At 37.8% G+C, this 17,743-nt stretch overlaps 1 protein-coding gene across 3 annotated transcripts in view; it reads right to left on the bottom strand.

Moving 5' to 3' along the window:
• LOC132833249 (la-related protein 1B-like) overlaps positions 1-17,743 on the bottom strand; it is a 109,565-nt gene that overhangs the window by 44,815 nt on the left and 47,007 nt on the right. For all 3 annotated transcript variants that reach the window (XM_060851369.1, XM_060851370.1, XM_060851372.1), the window contains exons 5-11: positions 16,636-16,813; positions 12,147-12,290; positions 10,393-10,548; positions 8,431-8,593; positions 8,206-8,350; positions 3,874-4,048; positions 393-565 (exon numbers count right to left, since the gene is read on the bottom strand). In XM_060851369.1, coding sequence (XP_060707352.1) covers positions 393-565; positions 3,874-4,048; positions 8,206-8,350; positions 8,431-8,593; positions 10,393-10,548; positions 12,147-12,290; positions 16,636-16,813 — 1,134 coding nt within the window. The remainder of the gene's footprint in view (positions 1-392; positions 566-3,873; positions 4,049-8,205; positions 8,351-8,430; positions 8,594-10,392; positions 10,549-12,146; positions 12,291-16,635; positions 16,814-17,743) is intronic.

Below are 17,743 nucleotides of genomic sequence, written 5' to 3'. Positions count from 1 at the left end.
CGGGGTAGATGCAAGGAAGCATGCTCCTCATGATAGGGGAGTCCAGAACCAGAGTCATTGTCTAAGGAAATAGGGTAAACCACTTTGGACTATGATGTGCAGAAATGTCTTCACCCAGATTATGCTGAGCCTGGGGAATTCACAACCACAGAAAGCAATCGAAAATGCAATAAATTTTAATTAGTTGTAAAATCAGCCATGATCATCAACGATGAGGCAGGCTCAGAATATGCCAAATGGCCTACGCTTGCTCCCATTTTCTATGTTGTGTGTTACTTTATCTCTCATGTCAAACATAACATATGGCATACTAATGATAGTTTTGGAACCAAGCGACTTCACATTAATTCATTCATAATATATTTTGTACTTATAAGTATGAAAATACATACCTTTGAGTTTAGTTGTGATGAACGATGTCTTTTTTTCACTTCTATCCAAGAATCAGACTCCAGATCAGGCAAACTTGTAGAAAGCCCCTTAGATACTGTCTGAAGGTTGTTGGCTTCAACATTTGTATTTGCATCAACAGGAGTTCCTACCCTTGGGGAACTAGGAGCAGATTCTGAAAGTCACAAATGACAATATTTTATAATACATGTTCCATGCCACATTACATCTGGACAATCTACAGGTTATAAACAATCTAACATATAGCAGAGCGGGTTTTCTCTCTAGACCACAGTATGAGAGAGTTGGTGCATAGCAGCAAGACCCATTCTGATCAAGAAATCTGTCTGATGTATTTACCTGGAGGTCAGTATTTTGTTTTACTTCGTCACGTGCTGCAGGCCATGCTGGCTCAGCTAGAATTTATTGCTCACCCTGAAGTGCCTGGTGGTGGCCTTCTTGAACTGCTGCTGTCTTTGAGCTGTAGGGGCACTTTAGGGAGGGAGTTTCAGGATTTTGAACCAAGCGACAATCATAGAGATGTACATTACAGAAACAGACCCTTCGGTCCAACCTGTCCATGCCAACCAGATATCCTAAATTAATCTAGTCCCATTTGCTAGCACTTGGCCCATATCCCTCTCAACCCTTCCTATTCACATATCCATTCAGGTGCCTTTTAAAATGGTGTAATTATACTAGCCTCCATCACATCCTCCATCTGCTCATTCCAGACACGTCTGTGTGGAGTTTGCACATTCTCCCCGTGTCTGTGTGGGTTTCCTCCGGGTGCTCCAGTTTCCCCTCGACAGTCCAAAGACGTGCATGTCAGGTGAATTGGCCATTCTAAATTGCCCAGTGTTAGGCGCATTAGTCAGAGGGAAATGGTTCTGGGTGGGTTACTCTTCGGAGGGTTGGCGTGGACCTGTTGGGCCGAAGGGCCTGTTTCCACATGATAGGGGAATCTAATCTAACATTGTAAGAGAACTAAATATTAAATCAAGAACAAAGAATGACTAAAGTTAATGCAAGTAAATGAATAGCAAATGAGTAAATGAGTAGTGGTGAAAAAATAACAAATCTAGGAGAGTTCCCTTAAAACAGTGATTTAAAGGAAGAGTCAGAACACTTTAGATGCAGAATGATTTTCCGAACTCAAAATGCTGGTATTTCAAGCTGATGCTTTGTCACCTGAAGCACTGATGGTTTTTCTCGCCAGAGGTGCTGCCTGTGTATTTCCAATATTTGTGGTTTTAATTTTCATTCCTCAACACCTGCAATTAATTCATATTTTGATGAACTTTAAAATTCTCTGTTTCGGAACTATTTCTTTAGAATGGAAAACTATATGTTACTCCACTATTTAAGTGAAGGTGTGAGAAGGAATCCAACCAGGTTAGCCTAACAAATGGTCAGGAAATTACTGGAGTCATCTTGAAAATTCAGCTGATCAGAGTGAGTCTAAGTAATGGATTTGTGAAGAGGTGCTCATATATGTGACCCTACCTGATTTTTATGAAGAGATTATTCAAGTAATGGATGGTGAAATGTTTATTAATATTATTTATATGGATTTTGAGGAATTTGATAAAGGCTGCCATTAAGAGGTTGTTTTAATTACAATTGAAGTTCAAGGAATTAAAGGTAAGTTAACTGATCTGGTTCGGAAATTGGCTAAACAGGAGGAGACAAATGCATTAGGAAAATGGGCAATATTTGACTAGTGGTGGCTTGCAAGAATATGCTTAGGCCTAGAAAGCAAGACAACTGAAGTTTACCAGTGCTACAAAGATAGGTAACATGAAAGTTGTGCAGATGTAAGCATTAATTTCAAATTAAAAAGTGACATTAATGATCAAACAGGCAAAATTGAGAACACCCACTTTGGATTAAAAAAAAATCTTCTAAATGGTGAAAAGTTAGTGGCACAGTAGTCTATAGACCTGCACAAAGATCATTAAAATGTCATGCACAGATCCAAAAATAATCTCAAAAAGATAAAATGGAATGCTGACCTTTAATTTGGAGGACTAGAATAGAAAGGGTCATGGGTCAGGCAGCTATACAAAGTACTGATGATACTACAGAATATTGTACACAGGTCTCCGCACCATACCCTCAGAAGAATATTACAGTACAGCCAGCTCAGCACAATGACACCTGGAACCTAAGGGTGGTATTACACAGACTGACTGGGGTTGCATTCCTTATAATTTCGAAGATTAAAAAGGTGATGTAATTGAACTTGCGAAAGTAAAAAAAAGTGCAAGGATATAGAAGGTATAAGAAACAACTTTGATGGTGCTGGGGGAGATGGTCAGTCTCTTACAGTGGGATATGGCTTCACATTACAGCCAAGCCTCTTGGGAGTGAAGCTAGAAAAATTGTTTAAACATAGGGTGATTGAAATCTGGAACTCCATTCCAAAGTGAGGGCAACGTGGGGTTGAATGACAGTTGTTACAAAAGATATAAGGGATATGGAAAAGAAGGTATGTGGTGTTAAAGATTAGCCATAACCTGATTGAATGGCAGAACAGATTCATGGGTTTAAAAGGTCCCGAAGGACACATGCTCTCAATCCTGATAACATTGATACACATTTCCTTGAGCTTCAATATCCTTAGTGTATAACAGCACAGAGCATGTAAATACTTAATTAGTTTTATAAAAATCCAACACAATGGTAGAACAACTGCAGGTCATCTTATTACAAAGAGGCCAAATATCCACAATACTTGAAATAACTGAATCTGATCAGAATATTTTAGATTTTGTCTAAAAAAGCACGTACTAAATGCAGCATCTCCAGTTTTGGAGTTGCTGTGGAGAAGTTTATTTAGTTACTGTGCTCTAGTTGAACTACTCTGTTGGCACTTTTTGATTACACCACGAAACAGAATCAAGATGGCAGCAAGACTAATCTAAAAAGAGTGACACTCGATCTGAAACAAAAGTCGACTCTCAAAATGAGGAAGAAAGCAGAAAAGATTAGTCCACAATCGAGGGGAGGGAGGGAGGGAAAAGTTCAAAAATACAATTAGTTGACAAACCAACCAATCCACTTTCCTAAAAATTAAAATACAGAAGTTGAGGTGCTTGTTAACTGCACTCGTGTTAAATAAGAAGTGTCCAATACTGGACTACAAGTTTTCTTCTTTGGTATTTGCCCTGTTACCATGGTCACTTGCATCCATGTATTCTTTTTCAGCAGTAAGGGAAGGCAACTTCCAACGTCAATGCCTCTCCTTCCTTAACCTAAAACAAGCATACATGCAAATAGGGTAAAGACAGATTACATTAAATTGAGGCACATTATTTTGCTGACTTAGTTCCAATAGTCTTGCTGTTAATTGAGATAATTGGGATTTCAAAATTGGGATACTAACATTAGCAGAGGTGTAAAACAGCAACACTCGAGGCGTGTGCATTATCAATGACACTAGGCTCATATTTTAAATGAAACACTGTGCAGTACACTTACCAGTTTGAGAGCCATACATCTGCCCAGGTACAAATTCTGGGCAGTTAATTAAACGGGAAAAGTCAGTTCTTGGAATGTCAGAAACAGGTGGGCCTGGAATAGGCCATTTCTCAGGACTCTCTTTTTTCCTCATTTTCTGGTCCACAATTTGCACCTCTGTACTTCCTTTTAATGCCTGAAAACACAGCAATAGCATTAGTAAATGCAGACTAAAAGATTTGAATGACAGATCATTAAATTAATTTCAGTTTTAATTAGGTTTGCCCTCAAATTGATTAAAGAATCAAAATGATCAAAACCAGGGAAGACAGTTTAGCTAACATATCACAATTACAAAAGTTCAGAATAGTCTAAGTTAACACATGGGAAAGTCCCAGAAGTAATCAATGGCTTTTGTTATTTGTCCGATATGAGCACTTTTTAAATGCTATGCTCTTTTCAAAAAGATGTGTCACCAATGTACTGCACCATACAACTTCCACATTATGATTTTGGGTGAGTGGGTGGGGGACATGGCTGCACAGTAGATACAGTTTACTTGGAATTTCAGAAGGCTTTTAGCACAAAAAATAAAACACATGGGATTGGGAGTTCTGTGTCTGTCAATACACAACTGAATGGCAGTCAGCAAACAGAGCAAGATCAAATTGGCCTTTTCCTATTCCTCTGGGAGCCAGTGACTCATGGGGGTAGAGAAGGGATCAGTGTTAGGACTTTAGCTATTCATACTGTAGATATGATTTAGATGAGCAAACTAAATCAAAGTATTATCTTAAGTTTGCACATGACAAAGCTGAAGGTAGCATGAGGAGGATGCAGAGATACTTCAGGGTGATTTAGACAAGTTTAGCTGATGGGTAAATTGGGGGGGGTTGGGCAGAACGAATAAATGGGAGGTTACCCACTTTGGTTGCAAAACCAAAGGATCTGAATGAAGATAGATTGGGAAAGGGGGAGGTGCAATAAGACTTGGGTGCCCTTGTACAACAGTCACTGAAAGCAAATGTGTAGGTGTAACAAGTAATGAACAAGGCAAGTGGTATGTTGGCCTTCACAGTGGGAGGATTTGAAAATAACAGGGATGTCTCTTATTGCAATTATATAGGACCATGCTGAGACCAGACCTCAGAGTATTGTGTGCTGTTTTGGCCTCCTTATCAGAGGAAGGATTTTCTGGCTATGGAGAGTGCATAATAAAGGCTTACCAGACTCTTTCTCAAGTGACAGTAATTGTATTTATTTTCTCTCTTAGCACTTGATTTGGCAACTTGGGAGTGATATTAGTGTCCTCAACCATGCACACTGATGCAAAGTAGTTGTTCAACTCTTCTGCCATTTCTTGGCTCCCCATTATTATTTCCCCATTCTCGATCACGAAAGGGCCTGTATACTTTGGCCTCTCCCTTTCTTCTTACAAATTTAAAGCAGCTCATGCTGTCCATCCCTATATTACTTGCATGTTAACCCTGAAATGTTTATCTTGGGCATGTTCTGTTGGTTTTAAAACTTTCCCAAACCTCTCGCTTCCCACTAATCCTTGGCACATTGAAAGAAAAGCACGCAATTGGCTACTGTCCTCAACTTCCTTGGTTAACTACGGTTGGCTTATTTTCCTCAAAATTAATTTTCCCTTACCAGAAAGCATCTTCGCTATGAGACACGAGATATTTTCTTAAATACACGCAAATGTAATTTTAAGAACAGGACAAAGTTCATTACAAACGAAAGGGTGGGAAGAAACGAGTGTTCTGTTCTATGCAACTCATTGACGCAGATAAGAGAAAATAAAGATTTTTTGCCTTTACACACTTAAAAACTTTATGGTTACTTCATCAGTCAAGGATCACCCTTTTTCTACTTCAAAACTTGCTTGCTCGTGTCTTTAGTTAATATCACTTCCTAAGACAATGTTACAAATGACAGACAGTACAATCCATTAAGTTGGCTTTGTAACACAAACTGCTCTGCTTTTTGGTGGACATGAGGGATAATGTCACTTTTCCTATTGACACCTATTGCTTTAAAACTAATTCTCTCAACAATGTTTAGTGGTCACCTTTGCAGGCTTATAATGAATCAACCAAATACACTCACTTCAGCCAATCTGGGACCATCGACATAACAAATTTTGGTATACCTCATATGTTGTGCTCTGATGCTGTTTGAAATTTAAGACAGATTAAAGATTAATTTATTCTGAAAACTCAACAAGTTTCAGAACATCACATTGAGGCAAGGCTAAATCTATGACAATGGCTAGATCACTGTCAGGGAGTAGTGTATGCAGTCCTGGGGGCCACATCACAGAATGGAAAATGTCGAATTTACCAGGATGAAAATTTAAATGAGGAAAATCTTAAGGCATATCAGAAATAAAGAACTCCATTTAAATTTGCACCGAGTGAGAATAATTTTGTATTATACACTGGAACATTAAAGTTTTGGGAAAATATTTTCACTATTAAATACTTGCATGTACGTTGAAACTTACAAGTTTACTTCTTAGCAGGACGGAATTATTACGACTTCCCATCCTTCAATGCCTACCTTATTCCTCTTTCAATACATTACATTACTTTTAGACATATGTGACTTTTAAGTCTGAATTAGGTTTCAGAGCTCTAAGTATTGAATAACATGAGTTAAATCTTCAGTGATGGAAGGAATTAATTATATTTTCCAAGTTTAAATCAACATGGGTTGAAATTAAGCCAGCATACTTTAAGCAGAAAGCACTGATAAAGTGGAGGCTCTCTCTGTGTAACATGCTCAGGGTCTATTGATTTCTGCTTCTCTCGCATCTCAATCTCTTAACAGTCTTTCCATTACATAGACAGCCAAGCATCAAGAAATGATTTAACTGGAACAGGAGCTAAAGCCTGCAAAACATGCTAAGTATCTCACTGACAATCCGAGCAAAACAGTCCTAATAAAATGGCAATAATTAAGCAAATCAAACTTTGTCAAACTTCAGAAAACATTTCAAAATCCATCAAAATAACTGTCAAAATTACAACACTCTAAACTAAGTTTTAAAGAAAAATTAAGAAATAAAACCGCAAATAATTTTCTTGTATAAACTGGCATGAGTTACGGCCACTACTCAGGAGGAAACATGGATGAATGCGAAATTCAGAAAAAAATCTTATATTCAGTAAAGTAAAGGCAAACTACAAACACAAACTGGCTGTGAATAAAATTCAAAGGATACCTGCCTTAGGACTGACTTCAGTAGTGAAGAGATTGGCATTTCATATCTATGTGTGGCAGTCAGGTATACTGCCATGCTTATTGTACTGTTCCATAAACAAGAATGCTACATACATATACAGTTAGTCAATTTCTTGACACAAATTCAAGTTTTCAAAAATATACATGATGACAGCAGTTTAAAATACAATCAATTCCTTTTTAGTTGCGCCACATCAATATTTCTTGCATTTTGAAAACACTGCACATTTTGCTAAAAGCAGTGCTCAAAATTTGAGGAAATTCAACCCTACAAAATACAAATTTGTACCATTGTATACTTTCATTCAAAGCCCATTGTCTTTTTGACCATCAGTTGACATCCTCTCCTCTGAGCCTTCGTACAGGATTTGATCAATGACTGAAGTTGATACTTATGTAATGTAATTCAGGAAGTTGCTACACTAGCTCAATTGGATGAATTTAGATTATGCCTACTCATTTAAGTAATCATAAGATTCCATGACATTATTTAAATAGAACACTCTCGTGTCCCAGCCAACATGTCTATGCTCCCTCCACACCCCAACCATTCAAATAGATGCCAAGATCAACCAACCATGCAGCCAACTCATTAATGGCTGAAGCACATTGCTGCCAAGTTTTTTATTATGTTTCATTTAGAACAAAAATGATATGCTTCATCGAAAACAAGATATTTCAATAAATTAACTTTAATTTTAATTTAATTAATCATTTTCAGTCTGATTAAAAGTAACTTCCTTTCAAAGGCATGCGCTTTTTCTTTTATAACAAAAATATGCAATATTAACCTTGAACATAATGATGCATTCCAAGGTACTTCATATTGCATTGATATAATTTGAAGATACAAGGAGCCAGAATTAGAGGAGCTCAGACAGCTTGGGGATGTTACAGTGCTGGAGAAGTTACAAAAATAGGGAGGCATGAAGTCATGGAAGGTCTTGAAAGCAAGGTTAAAAATTTTCGAATTAAGGCAATCGCAAGTTGGAGTACACATAGGTCAAGGAGCATGGGGTGATGGCTAGTAGGCAGAAGACAAACAATTACAAAGTTCAAACCATTTTTGGCATTTTACATTACAAAACAGTCAGTCATTACCTCCAAAATGAGATTTACATCTGTAGTTAGAGCTTGCACCCGGTGGAAACTAGCAATCAGAGAAATGGGTAGGAAACCTTGTTCATCCATCTTTCTCCGTAGGAAAAAATCTCTTTCCAGATTTTCTGTACTGAAGTAGTACTCACTAAAAACAAAAATTACCTGAGTTAAAACATTTACCCAGCTGGGCTATCATTAGGAAAGCATCGCAATAATGTCACATACATCTGTCGTTTAATGTACTCCTTCAGTAAGGTTTCATCCACTGTGTACATCTGTGCTCCACTTCCATCGTCATAATAGTACATCATGTTAGTGTTGTATTCTGGTACATACTGGTCAGAGGTATCATACGATTGCTTGTACCCATATGGATAGTCATAATTCACTGAGGGAAAAAAAGTAATCTAAATCAGTTGCATTATCCAAAGTTATATTTGCAAGTTAATCATACATAGCTTCAAATCTTACGCTTTGTGCAATCATTTCACAGAATTATATGTATTTTTGCACAGCATATATTATTAAATATGATACCTACAGCTTTGTTTCAGTATCTCAGCCTAGAAGTATTATAACTTCTATGATGGAAACCTTAAATTCCTTCATTTAAAATAGAATTTTCTCAATCACCGATAAAAAACGGTGAAATATCAAAATTAATGACATCTGGAATCTCTTCGGAAACTATCAAAAATCTGTTTAATGAAGTTAACTCACTCTAACCCTTAATTTGATTAAGTCATCCGTTTTACCCCATGAAAACAATGAACAAAAATTGCAAGAATCGTGGAACATTCTTTATAATTGTATGTAATAAGAACGTCCTTTTCACACAAAAACCAGTATATTCAATCATGAATCATTCATCATGAACACAGGCTGGTAATCTGCTCCTCAGCCAAAAGGCCAACCACTTAAATTCTGAACAGAGCTTATAACTAGATTATGCAGTTTATGGAATTCAAATAGGTCAAGTAGCAGACTCCCAGAAATCAAATTACCTGTTTAGTCACTGAGCTGGAAAGTTCGTTTTCAGGCTCGTTGATAGTGTTACCCAGTCTGGTGATGGAGTGTCGGAAAACAACCTTTCCAGCTCAGAGAGCAAACTTACATCCAGAACTTTAACCTGAGCTACAAGTCTTCTCAAAACCCACTACCTGTTTAGTCTTAGTAAGGTGGCTGCACATCCATGACAACAAGCAATGTCCGAAATAAGATAAACTTTGATATGTTCTATATGGGGCCAGCCATGTTGTATATGTGAGTGAATAATTGCTACTATGGATACTTAAAATGTAGCAGTCAAGTGCCATGTGCAACCCTAGACTCTGACATGAAACAGTAGTAAGCCAGGGCATTACAACACAGTTTTCCTAAACATTAGTCATTGGTCAAGATATTGCCTGTGCTGAAGCAGTTCACCTGTGGAGACCAGATCGGTTATAGATCTTTTCCTTAGAGCAGAAAAGGTGCTGAGGTAGGGATCTGATTAAATTGTACCATGTTCTGAGGGGCGCTGACAGGGTAGGGGGACAAACTTTTAGGGCACAGTGGCTCAGTGGTTACCACTATTGTCTCACAAATAGTTACCCAATACCAGAACTGAATCTGGGTTCTTGATACCGTGTAGAGCTGTACAGTTGCCCCATGGATTTTCACTGGGTGCTCTGGTTTCCTCCCACAGTTCAAAGATGTGCAGATTAGGTGGGTCAGCCAAAGTAAATGCAAGGTTACAGGTATAAGGTGGGGGCTGGGTCTAGGTGAGACATCCTTCGGAGATTGGTGTCATTTTGATGGGCTGAATGGCATCTTCTTGCACCGATTCTTTGATTCTATATTTCCAGGCTGTTTTACAAAGATCCTCTCTCCACACTACATTGGTTGATGCTTGTTTGAAATGCTGTGCTGTGTATGGATAGATGAGTAAACTATTATCCTGAGAGACGGCAGCAAGGTTTCCAAATATTGTCAGAGGCATTCCTGGAGGTTTGATGTCGACTGCATTACCAGTGATACAGAAACTGGTCTACGACATTTAATCTCAGAAACAGAATGGCTATCCACTACTGTGTATGTTGGATGGAGATACTGATACATAAAACCCACTTTCCACAATCACTTTTAAGTTGTAAAGGGAGGCACTGTTGATGGAATTGATTTGCAATACTATTCACAAACACTTACCACGTGAGCTTCCCCTGCCACGTCCTCTTCCTCGACCTCGACCTCTGCCTCTACCCCTGAAACTGCCTCGTACACCACCACCTTCACTTCTAACACTGCCAACTTCATCAGCATCATCCCTTCTGTCTCTATCGCGCTTGTCATCTCGGCGCCAACCTTCACAAAAGCAAGTTTGTATTATTCAAATGCAGTTTTCAAGGACACAGTTCTAAACTTTCTGGTCATTATTGACTGACGGGAAACTCAAAATGATATATTACAATTCAAGAAGTGTCAATAACATCCATCACACTGAATTGATTTGAAGGAGTCACAACATTAGAAATTCTCAGGTATTTTAACTTGCTTGCTACCTTGATAGTGTGTGTGTTTTATACTAGTGCTTAAATTCCGATTTTTAAAAAAAGGCAGGCAAGATTCACAGAAAGGAGGACCAATAAGTGGAAGCCAAAGCCTGGTGGGACAACAAACCCACTGCAGGTTTGAATGCTGTTCAAGGATATGAAGGAGGTAGGGTGGGAGGGTAACAGTCTCAAAATCCTTGTAAAATCATAAGCAAAGGAAAGAATGCTGGAGGAAAGCTTGCAGGTCTAACAGTATTTTTAAAAATATTATGATTTTCTCATGGACACCTGACAGGAGGCCTTAATGCCTCTTCCATCTACAACAGGAAAATTGTCATCCTCCCAACTGAAAGGTGGTCCATATAAAGCTGAAAAATCATAACAGCTTCAAGCTGTCTCCATGTGGACACTTAATTGCTGCCAGGCAAGTTGATGGTGTTGGTTTGATGCTGGCTCCATGAACATTACTTAGAGATAGGAGGTGACCTAATACTGGCACGTTTTGGGGAGGTGACCTAATATTGGCACATTTACTCTGGATGGCAAACACTTTCAGGCTTAGGCACTTTACATTGTAAAACAATTTTTATTAAAGCATGTGACCAAACATTATAATGCTTTTTCCTATGGAAATACTAAAGTAGAAGAGATTTTGTTAACCTGAACCATGAACATGTACAAACAGTTCCCAATGTCATGCTTTACAATTTTACTCCTCATAAGTCATTTGGTACACTTTCCGGGGGCAAAAAACTTATATAGATGCTCAGGCAATTTACTGATGGTCTGAGGAAAATTAAGGTCCAGGTAAAGTTACCATAGTACAAGACGGCTATAGGGTGATCTTTTCAGAGACAGCTAACAGGTGATGATTTAACTGGAGGGTCACCAAACCTCAGGCAAGAGGTTGAGAACGACAGACCTTCATGATAATCTCAGCTGGCGTGGAAATTGAACCCACACTCTTTGCATCACTCAGCATTGTAAAATAGCCATGCAGCCAACTAAGCTAAATGACACCTTTGACCAATCTGTACCAATCAATTGAATGCTGGATAACTTCCATTGACTTCATGATTTTTGGTCAGCTGTTCTTCAGAATATTTTTTGAAGAAACGTGTGTGCTCCAGTAAGATTGGCAAATGTATTTTAACACTTTCAGATTGTGTCCATGTTCTGAAGACGTTTTGCATTTGAGAAAGTTTACCTGTGCTTTGCCGACAGTTAGAAAAATGTATGTAGTTAATTGATGATATCCAAGATACAAAGAGAGCAAGAGTTTACACTGAAGTCCTTTAGATAGTGCTGTTTCTATCTAAATAATCAGCTGTTTCTATCTAAAATCCTGGATATGTTTCAGAAATGAAATTACCATGTACTTTCAAAAAAAAGAGTGCGTTTGGAACTTACTTCTTGAATAATCATTTCTTTTGTTGTTTTGCATCGAACGTGTTGTATCTACCTGAGAGCGTGAACTATTACGTGAGCTAGGCCTTTCTTGCCCATCTTGTTTCACTTCATCTAGGTGAAGGGGAACCCATTTATGCTTGTTCGCTAAAATATTTAAAAACAAAACAGGTGATTGTGTGCACTTACATAATATCCTTCAAAATAATTTTATCGGAACCAAACAACAGTCGTGAAGAAAATTCAGGAATCTGCCTTTCGAACTCAAACTGAAAATATTTGCCCATAATGCAATACCACACTCAAAAATATTTAGGCTCAAAAATATGAAACAATGAATGGTGATAATAAAACTAAACAGGTAAAGAATTCAACTTGTAAAAGGAGTTTAAAAAATTTTTATGCTAACAAAATACCAGTAAAACGTAAAGACTTTTAAAAATGACTAAAACAAAATCGCAAATTAACAGATCGCTCTATACTGCTCTGAGCAATAATAAAATCATCGTTTTGTAACCTCCCCAACCCAGTAAAAAGGAATAGGCATACAAAGTAAAGTAGTTTCTGTTAATCTACTGACAATTTTAGCTTTATTCAAGCAGGCTTCTTACGCTTCCTTTAAATTTTACATGTTGTATAATACCAATAATGGCTTCAAAATTGGATAACCAGGCTGTCCGAAAATACCTGATGTTGCAGATTTATAATAATTTGCTGATTGTACAAAAAAAATGCATCTTGCATCAACTGTTGACCATCCCCTTATCTGCGCCGACTAAATCAAACTTCACTAAATAAAAACCGATAGAACTGTGGATGCTGTAATCAAAAACAATAACAGAAGTAGCGGAATGACAAATACCACTTTGTGTTTACTTTTTGGGATACCATACAATTAATATGGACCAAGTGCAGGTAAATGGGGTTAGCGTAGTTTGTTTTGAATTGCATTGTTTTGTACTTGCTGTAATATTTAAAAAAACTACTTTTTCCTCAATAAAAATATAATTCTTAAAAAACTACTGAAAGAGCTCAGTAGGTCAGGCAACAACTGTGGAGAGAAAACAGAGTTAATGTTTCAGGTCGAGTGATCAGAAATTCTCAAAGGTCACTCAACCCAAAATGTTAACTCTGCTTACTCTCCACAGATGCTGCCAGACCTGCTTAGCATTTCCAGCTACTTCTGTTTTTGATACTAAACTACACTAACTCCACTTACATGCACTTGGCCCATATTAATGGTATCCTAGAAAGTAAACATATTGTAAAGTAGTATTTATGTTATTCAGTGAAGTTGAATAAATCACTCCGGTCTCATTACAATAAGTTGCATTATTTCAATGCAGTTTATGGCATTCACTCAAACACGAAAATTCTGTTTCAGGAGTAACTCAGTGCAAGACATAAGACAGACTAACCACAGGGCTAAACTGAGAGAAAAAAAGACCCTACTTTCTGGAAAGTGCAAATGTCTTCCAAATGTTCTTTTAAAATATACATTTTTAAAATAGAGCTCAACAATCCTTCAGTACCTGTAAAAGGTAGAAGCAGTTTCAGTAGTAACTAGAAAACCTCAACTGTTGGATTTAGAGGTTCTATCTTTTCTAGGTTCTGACCACAGCACAAGGAGTTTTGAATCCTTAAATTGTTTACAAGGCACATTCCAGATAATATTGAATATTTCAAGAAAATATGAAAACAATTAGGAATATTTATGTATTTAACTGATCTACTTCGATTTCAAATATGTATGTGCTCATATATATTTTTAAAACTTTTGAAAAGGGTTCAGGGAAAGAACAAGCAAATGGGACTACTTGAAAAATTATTTTCCAAAAGTTGGCACAGGCATTTCCTACTTATTCTAAGATTCTACGTCAAGTCTGATGAACTTTTCAATGGTACAACTGGCCAAACAAACAAACAAACAAACGTCTTCAGTACTGCAAAATTCTAGATGATTCTGATATCAACTCAGAAGAGAAAACAAAATCAGAAGTAATCCCTCGGGGGGTCTAAGATCCAACTCTCCTCACCCTATCATACCCATGCTGTTTATTCTTCAGTAAAGGAGTGGTTAAACAAAATTTAATACTTAAGTGTCAAACTGACATAAGTTGTGCTCTACAGTTAGTGATGCATGACCCTGGTATTTACTGTATATTCAAAACTTTAAAGGCTAACACCATGAAGCTATCATTTGGTGACCAGTGTTTTGAGAATGCTAACAGCCAAGCAACCTCTAAAGCTGATAGTTGACTATCTGCAGTGTAAAGAGTTTCCTCAAGATTGTGATAAATAGGACTAAGCACAGGAAAGTAAAGTAACACTGGATTACATTTTCAAAATACTAAGAGAATGCAAAAATAATTGCCTTCTTTCTTGACTTGAAGTTGTGAACTCAATCATAGAGAATAGCAAGCAGAGAGAACAATATACCCCTTAGTAAAGGAATCATGCCTTCAAAATGGCCATTTGGATACAAGATTGCTTCAAACGTGGAAACAGAGGACCTTGGAGGGGGGCTGGACTGGAGGCTAATGACCAGCAGTGTGCCACAAGGATCGGTGCTGGGTCTGCTGCTTTTTGTCATTTATATAAAATTATTTTGATGTGAAAATAGGAGGTATGGTTAATAAGTTTGCAGATGACACCAAAATTGGTGCAACGAACAGAGAATGTTACCTTCGAATACAACAGGGCCTTGATCAGATAAACCAATGGACTGAGGAGTGGCCAATAGAGTTCAATTTACATAAATGTGAGGTGCTACATTTTGGCAGGGCAAATTAGAGCAGGACTTATACACTTAATGGAAAAGTCCTGGGGAGTGTTACTGAACAAAGAGACCTTGGGGTGCAAGTTCATTGCTCCTCAACAGTTGAGTTGCAAGTAGACAGGAAAGTAAAGGCAGCGTTTGCAATGCTCATCTTAATTGATCACTGCACTGAATATAGGAGTTGGGGTGTCTTGTTGCAGCCAAAGACACTGGTTAAGCCATTTTTGGAATAGATTAATTAGACTCCCTAGAGTGTGGAACCAAGCCCTTCGGCCCAACCAGTCGACACCGAACCTCCGAAGAGTAACCTACCCAGACACACTTCCCTCTCACTAATGCACCCAACACAATGGGGAATTTAGCATGGCCAATTCACCTGACCGGCACAACTTTTGGACTGTGGGAGGAAACCAGAGCACCTGGAGAGAACCTACACAGATACTGGGAGAATGTGCAAACTCCACACAGTCCCCTGAGTCTAGAATCGAACCTGGGACCCTGGTGCTGTGAGGCAGCAGTGCGAACCACTGAGCCACCATGTATTGCAGGCAATTCTGTTCTCTGCTATAGGACCTATAGCAGATCTCCCCGACCTATCACCTTTACTCCCACCTCCATCCACCTATTGCGCTCTCAGCTACTTTTGCCCCGGCCCCACCCCGCTCCCATTTATCTCTCCATCCCAAGGCTCCCAGCCTCATTCCTGATGACGGGCTCCGCAAAAAACGTCAATATTCCTGCACCTTGGATGCTGCCTGACCTGCTGTGCTTTTCCAGCAACACACACTCAACTCTGATCTCTAGCATCTGTAGATCTCACTCTCCTCTGGATAATATCCAGGCTTAGGCTAACAAGTGACAAGTACATTCATGCTGCACAAAAGCCAGGCAATGACCATCTCCAATAAGAGACGATCTCACTACCATCACTTGTCATTCAGTGATACGGCCATCACAAAATCCTCTACTATTAACATTCTTGGGGTTATCATTGACCAGAAACTCAAATTTTTTCATCATAAACAGAGTGGCTACAAGAAAAGTTCAGAGGCTAGGGATACTGCAAGTAACTCACCTGACTCCCCGAAGCCTGTCCACTATCTGCAAAGCACAAGTCAGACGTGTGATGGGATAATGTTTTTCACTCATCTGGGTGGGTGCAGCTCCAGCAAAACTCAAGGAGCATCATACCCCAGGACAACTCTACAACTGCAAGCATCTACTTTCTTGACCACTGACAGTCAGTACCACGTGCTATCTACAAGATCCACTTCAGGAATTCCACGATCTGTGGACAGCATTTTCCAAACCCATTATGGAAACAAATCAAACAATGCTGACAGTGGTATCCGAATGCAAATCATCAATGATGCAGAAACTGGCTTTAAATCAATCCACATTCAATGGTAAACCTTGTACAGGTGTTACAGTGTGGGCATGTTGTAGGAATGAGAGAGAAAATCTAATTAAGCCAGGCTAAATCATACCAATGTGTCAAAAATATAACTAGCCTTTAATTTGAAATTATGCTTTTTGCATTCTTAGCAAGAACAGCTATATATGCATTATATAAATGCTGATTATAACACTGCCTGTTGGAATTAGTTGACTCGAAGTTTGAGCATTAAAGCTTTTAAAAATTGCAGATGAAATATGAATAGCTAAAATAAAATACTGAAAATATAGGCCATGAAGTTTCTGTGCAAAACATACCTTTCTTCCCCTTTTGTGAAGATCCATGGGATTCATCTTCAATTGTTGACTTTTCTTCTTCATCCTTTTTCTGCATTTCTCTGTTTTCTTTACTTTCACTGTCTTTCTTTTCAGATTTATCTTTCTTCTTATTTTTATTCAGTGGCTTTTTGTTTGGCTGGTTCATGATGTTATGGTGCTATGAAAATGTGGAGTTAGTATTAACTTGTAAGATCAATACTCAATTTCACATTTCAATACAGTACAACTTTTTTCAATCAACCATCAAAAAATAAAGTTTTCCCCATGAATTGTAAGTTAAAATCATCTAAAACAGTTGTGTGGTATGGTTGGTTATGCAGATAAATTCAATTTTGGACCAAATTCATTTACAGTCATTTGAATGTATACAGTATGCATGCTATGTACAATGCCTGTAAAACCACTTAGAACATAACTAAGATATAAAATGGGAATTGTAATGAACAGCAATATTAAACCTCAAAAAGGTGAAAGTTTTGAAGTGTAATATAACTTATAATATCTAAGACATTGCAAATCAAGAAGTAATTTATCCATGGAAATTGAATAATAAAATAGCAATGGCTTGAACTCTGTAAAGGGAACAACACTTGCTATTCACTTTAGAAAAGATCCGAGGCCATAGTCCACAATTCGCCTTTACATCTTCAACAGGTTATGTACAAACAGCTCAAGAATCAGGGGGTCCAATCAGATTTAAAAAATCATCAGGCAGCAACAGGGAAAGTGATGAGAAAAAATAATCAACAGGCAAAATCATTTTATGAATCAAGAATGTTAAATAAAAATTTGGAAGCATGAGTGATGTAAATATAAAACTCAAACCTTTCAAAAATGTTTAATTCTATTTTAAAAATCTGTAACAATAAATTTACTTTTGACTAAATAAGAACCAACATTGGTGAAAGAAATCAGATCAGAGAAGTTATTCAGCAGTAATCATAATTCATTACATTATTAGAAATTGAATTACTCCTGAACATTCAAGTTTTAACTATGATGTAGTGGCGCCTATGTTGGACTGGGGTGAACAAAGTTAAAAAACACACCACCAACAGGTTGGTTTGAAAGTATTAGCTTTTGGAGT

The sequence above is a fragment of the Hemiscyllium ocellatum genome, chromosome 36, assembly GCF_020745735.1.
Source record: "Hemiscyllium ocellatum isolate sHemOce1 chromosome 36, sHemOce1.pat.X.cur, whole genome shotgun sequence".
NCBI lineage: Eukaryota > Metazoa > Chordata > Chondrichthyes > Orectolobiformes > Hemiscylliidae > Hemiscyllium > Hemiscyllium ocellatum.
The sequence above is the reverse complement of the archived record's forward strand: the minus strand, read 5'-3'. Positions and strand labels throughout refer to the sequence as shown.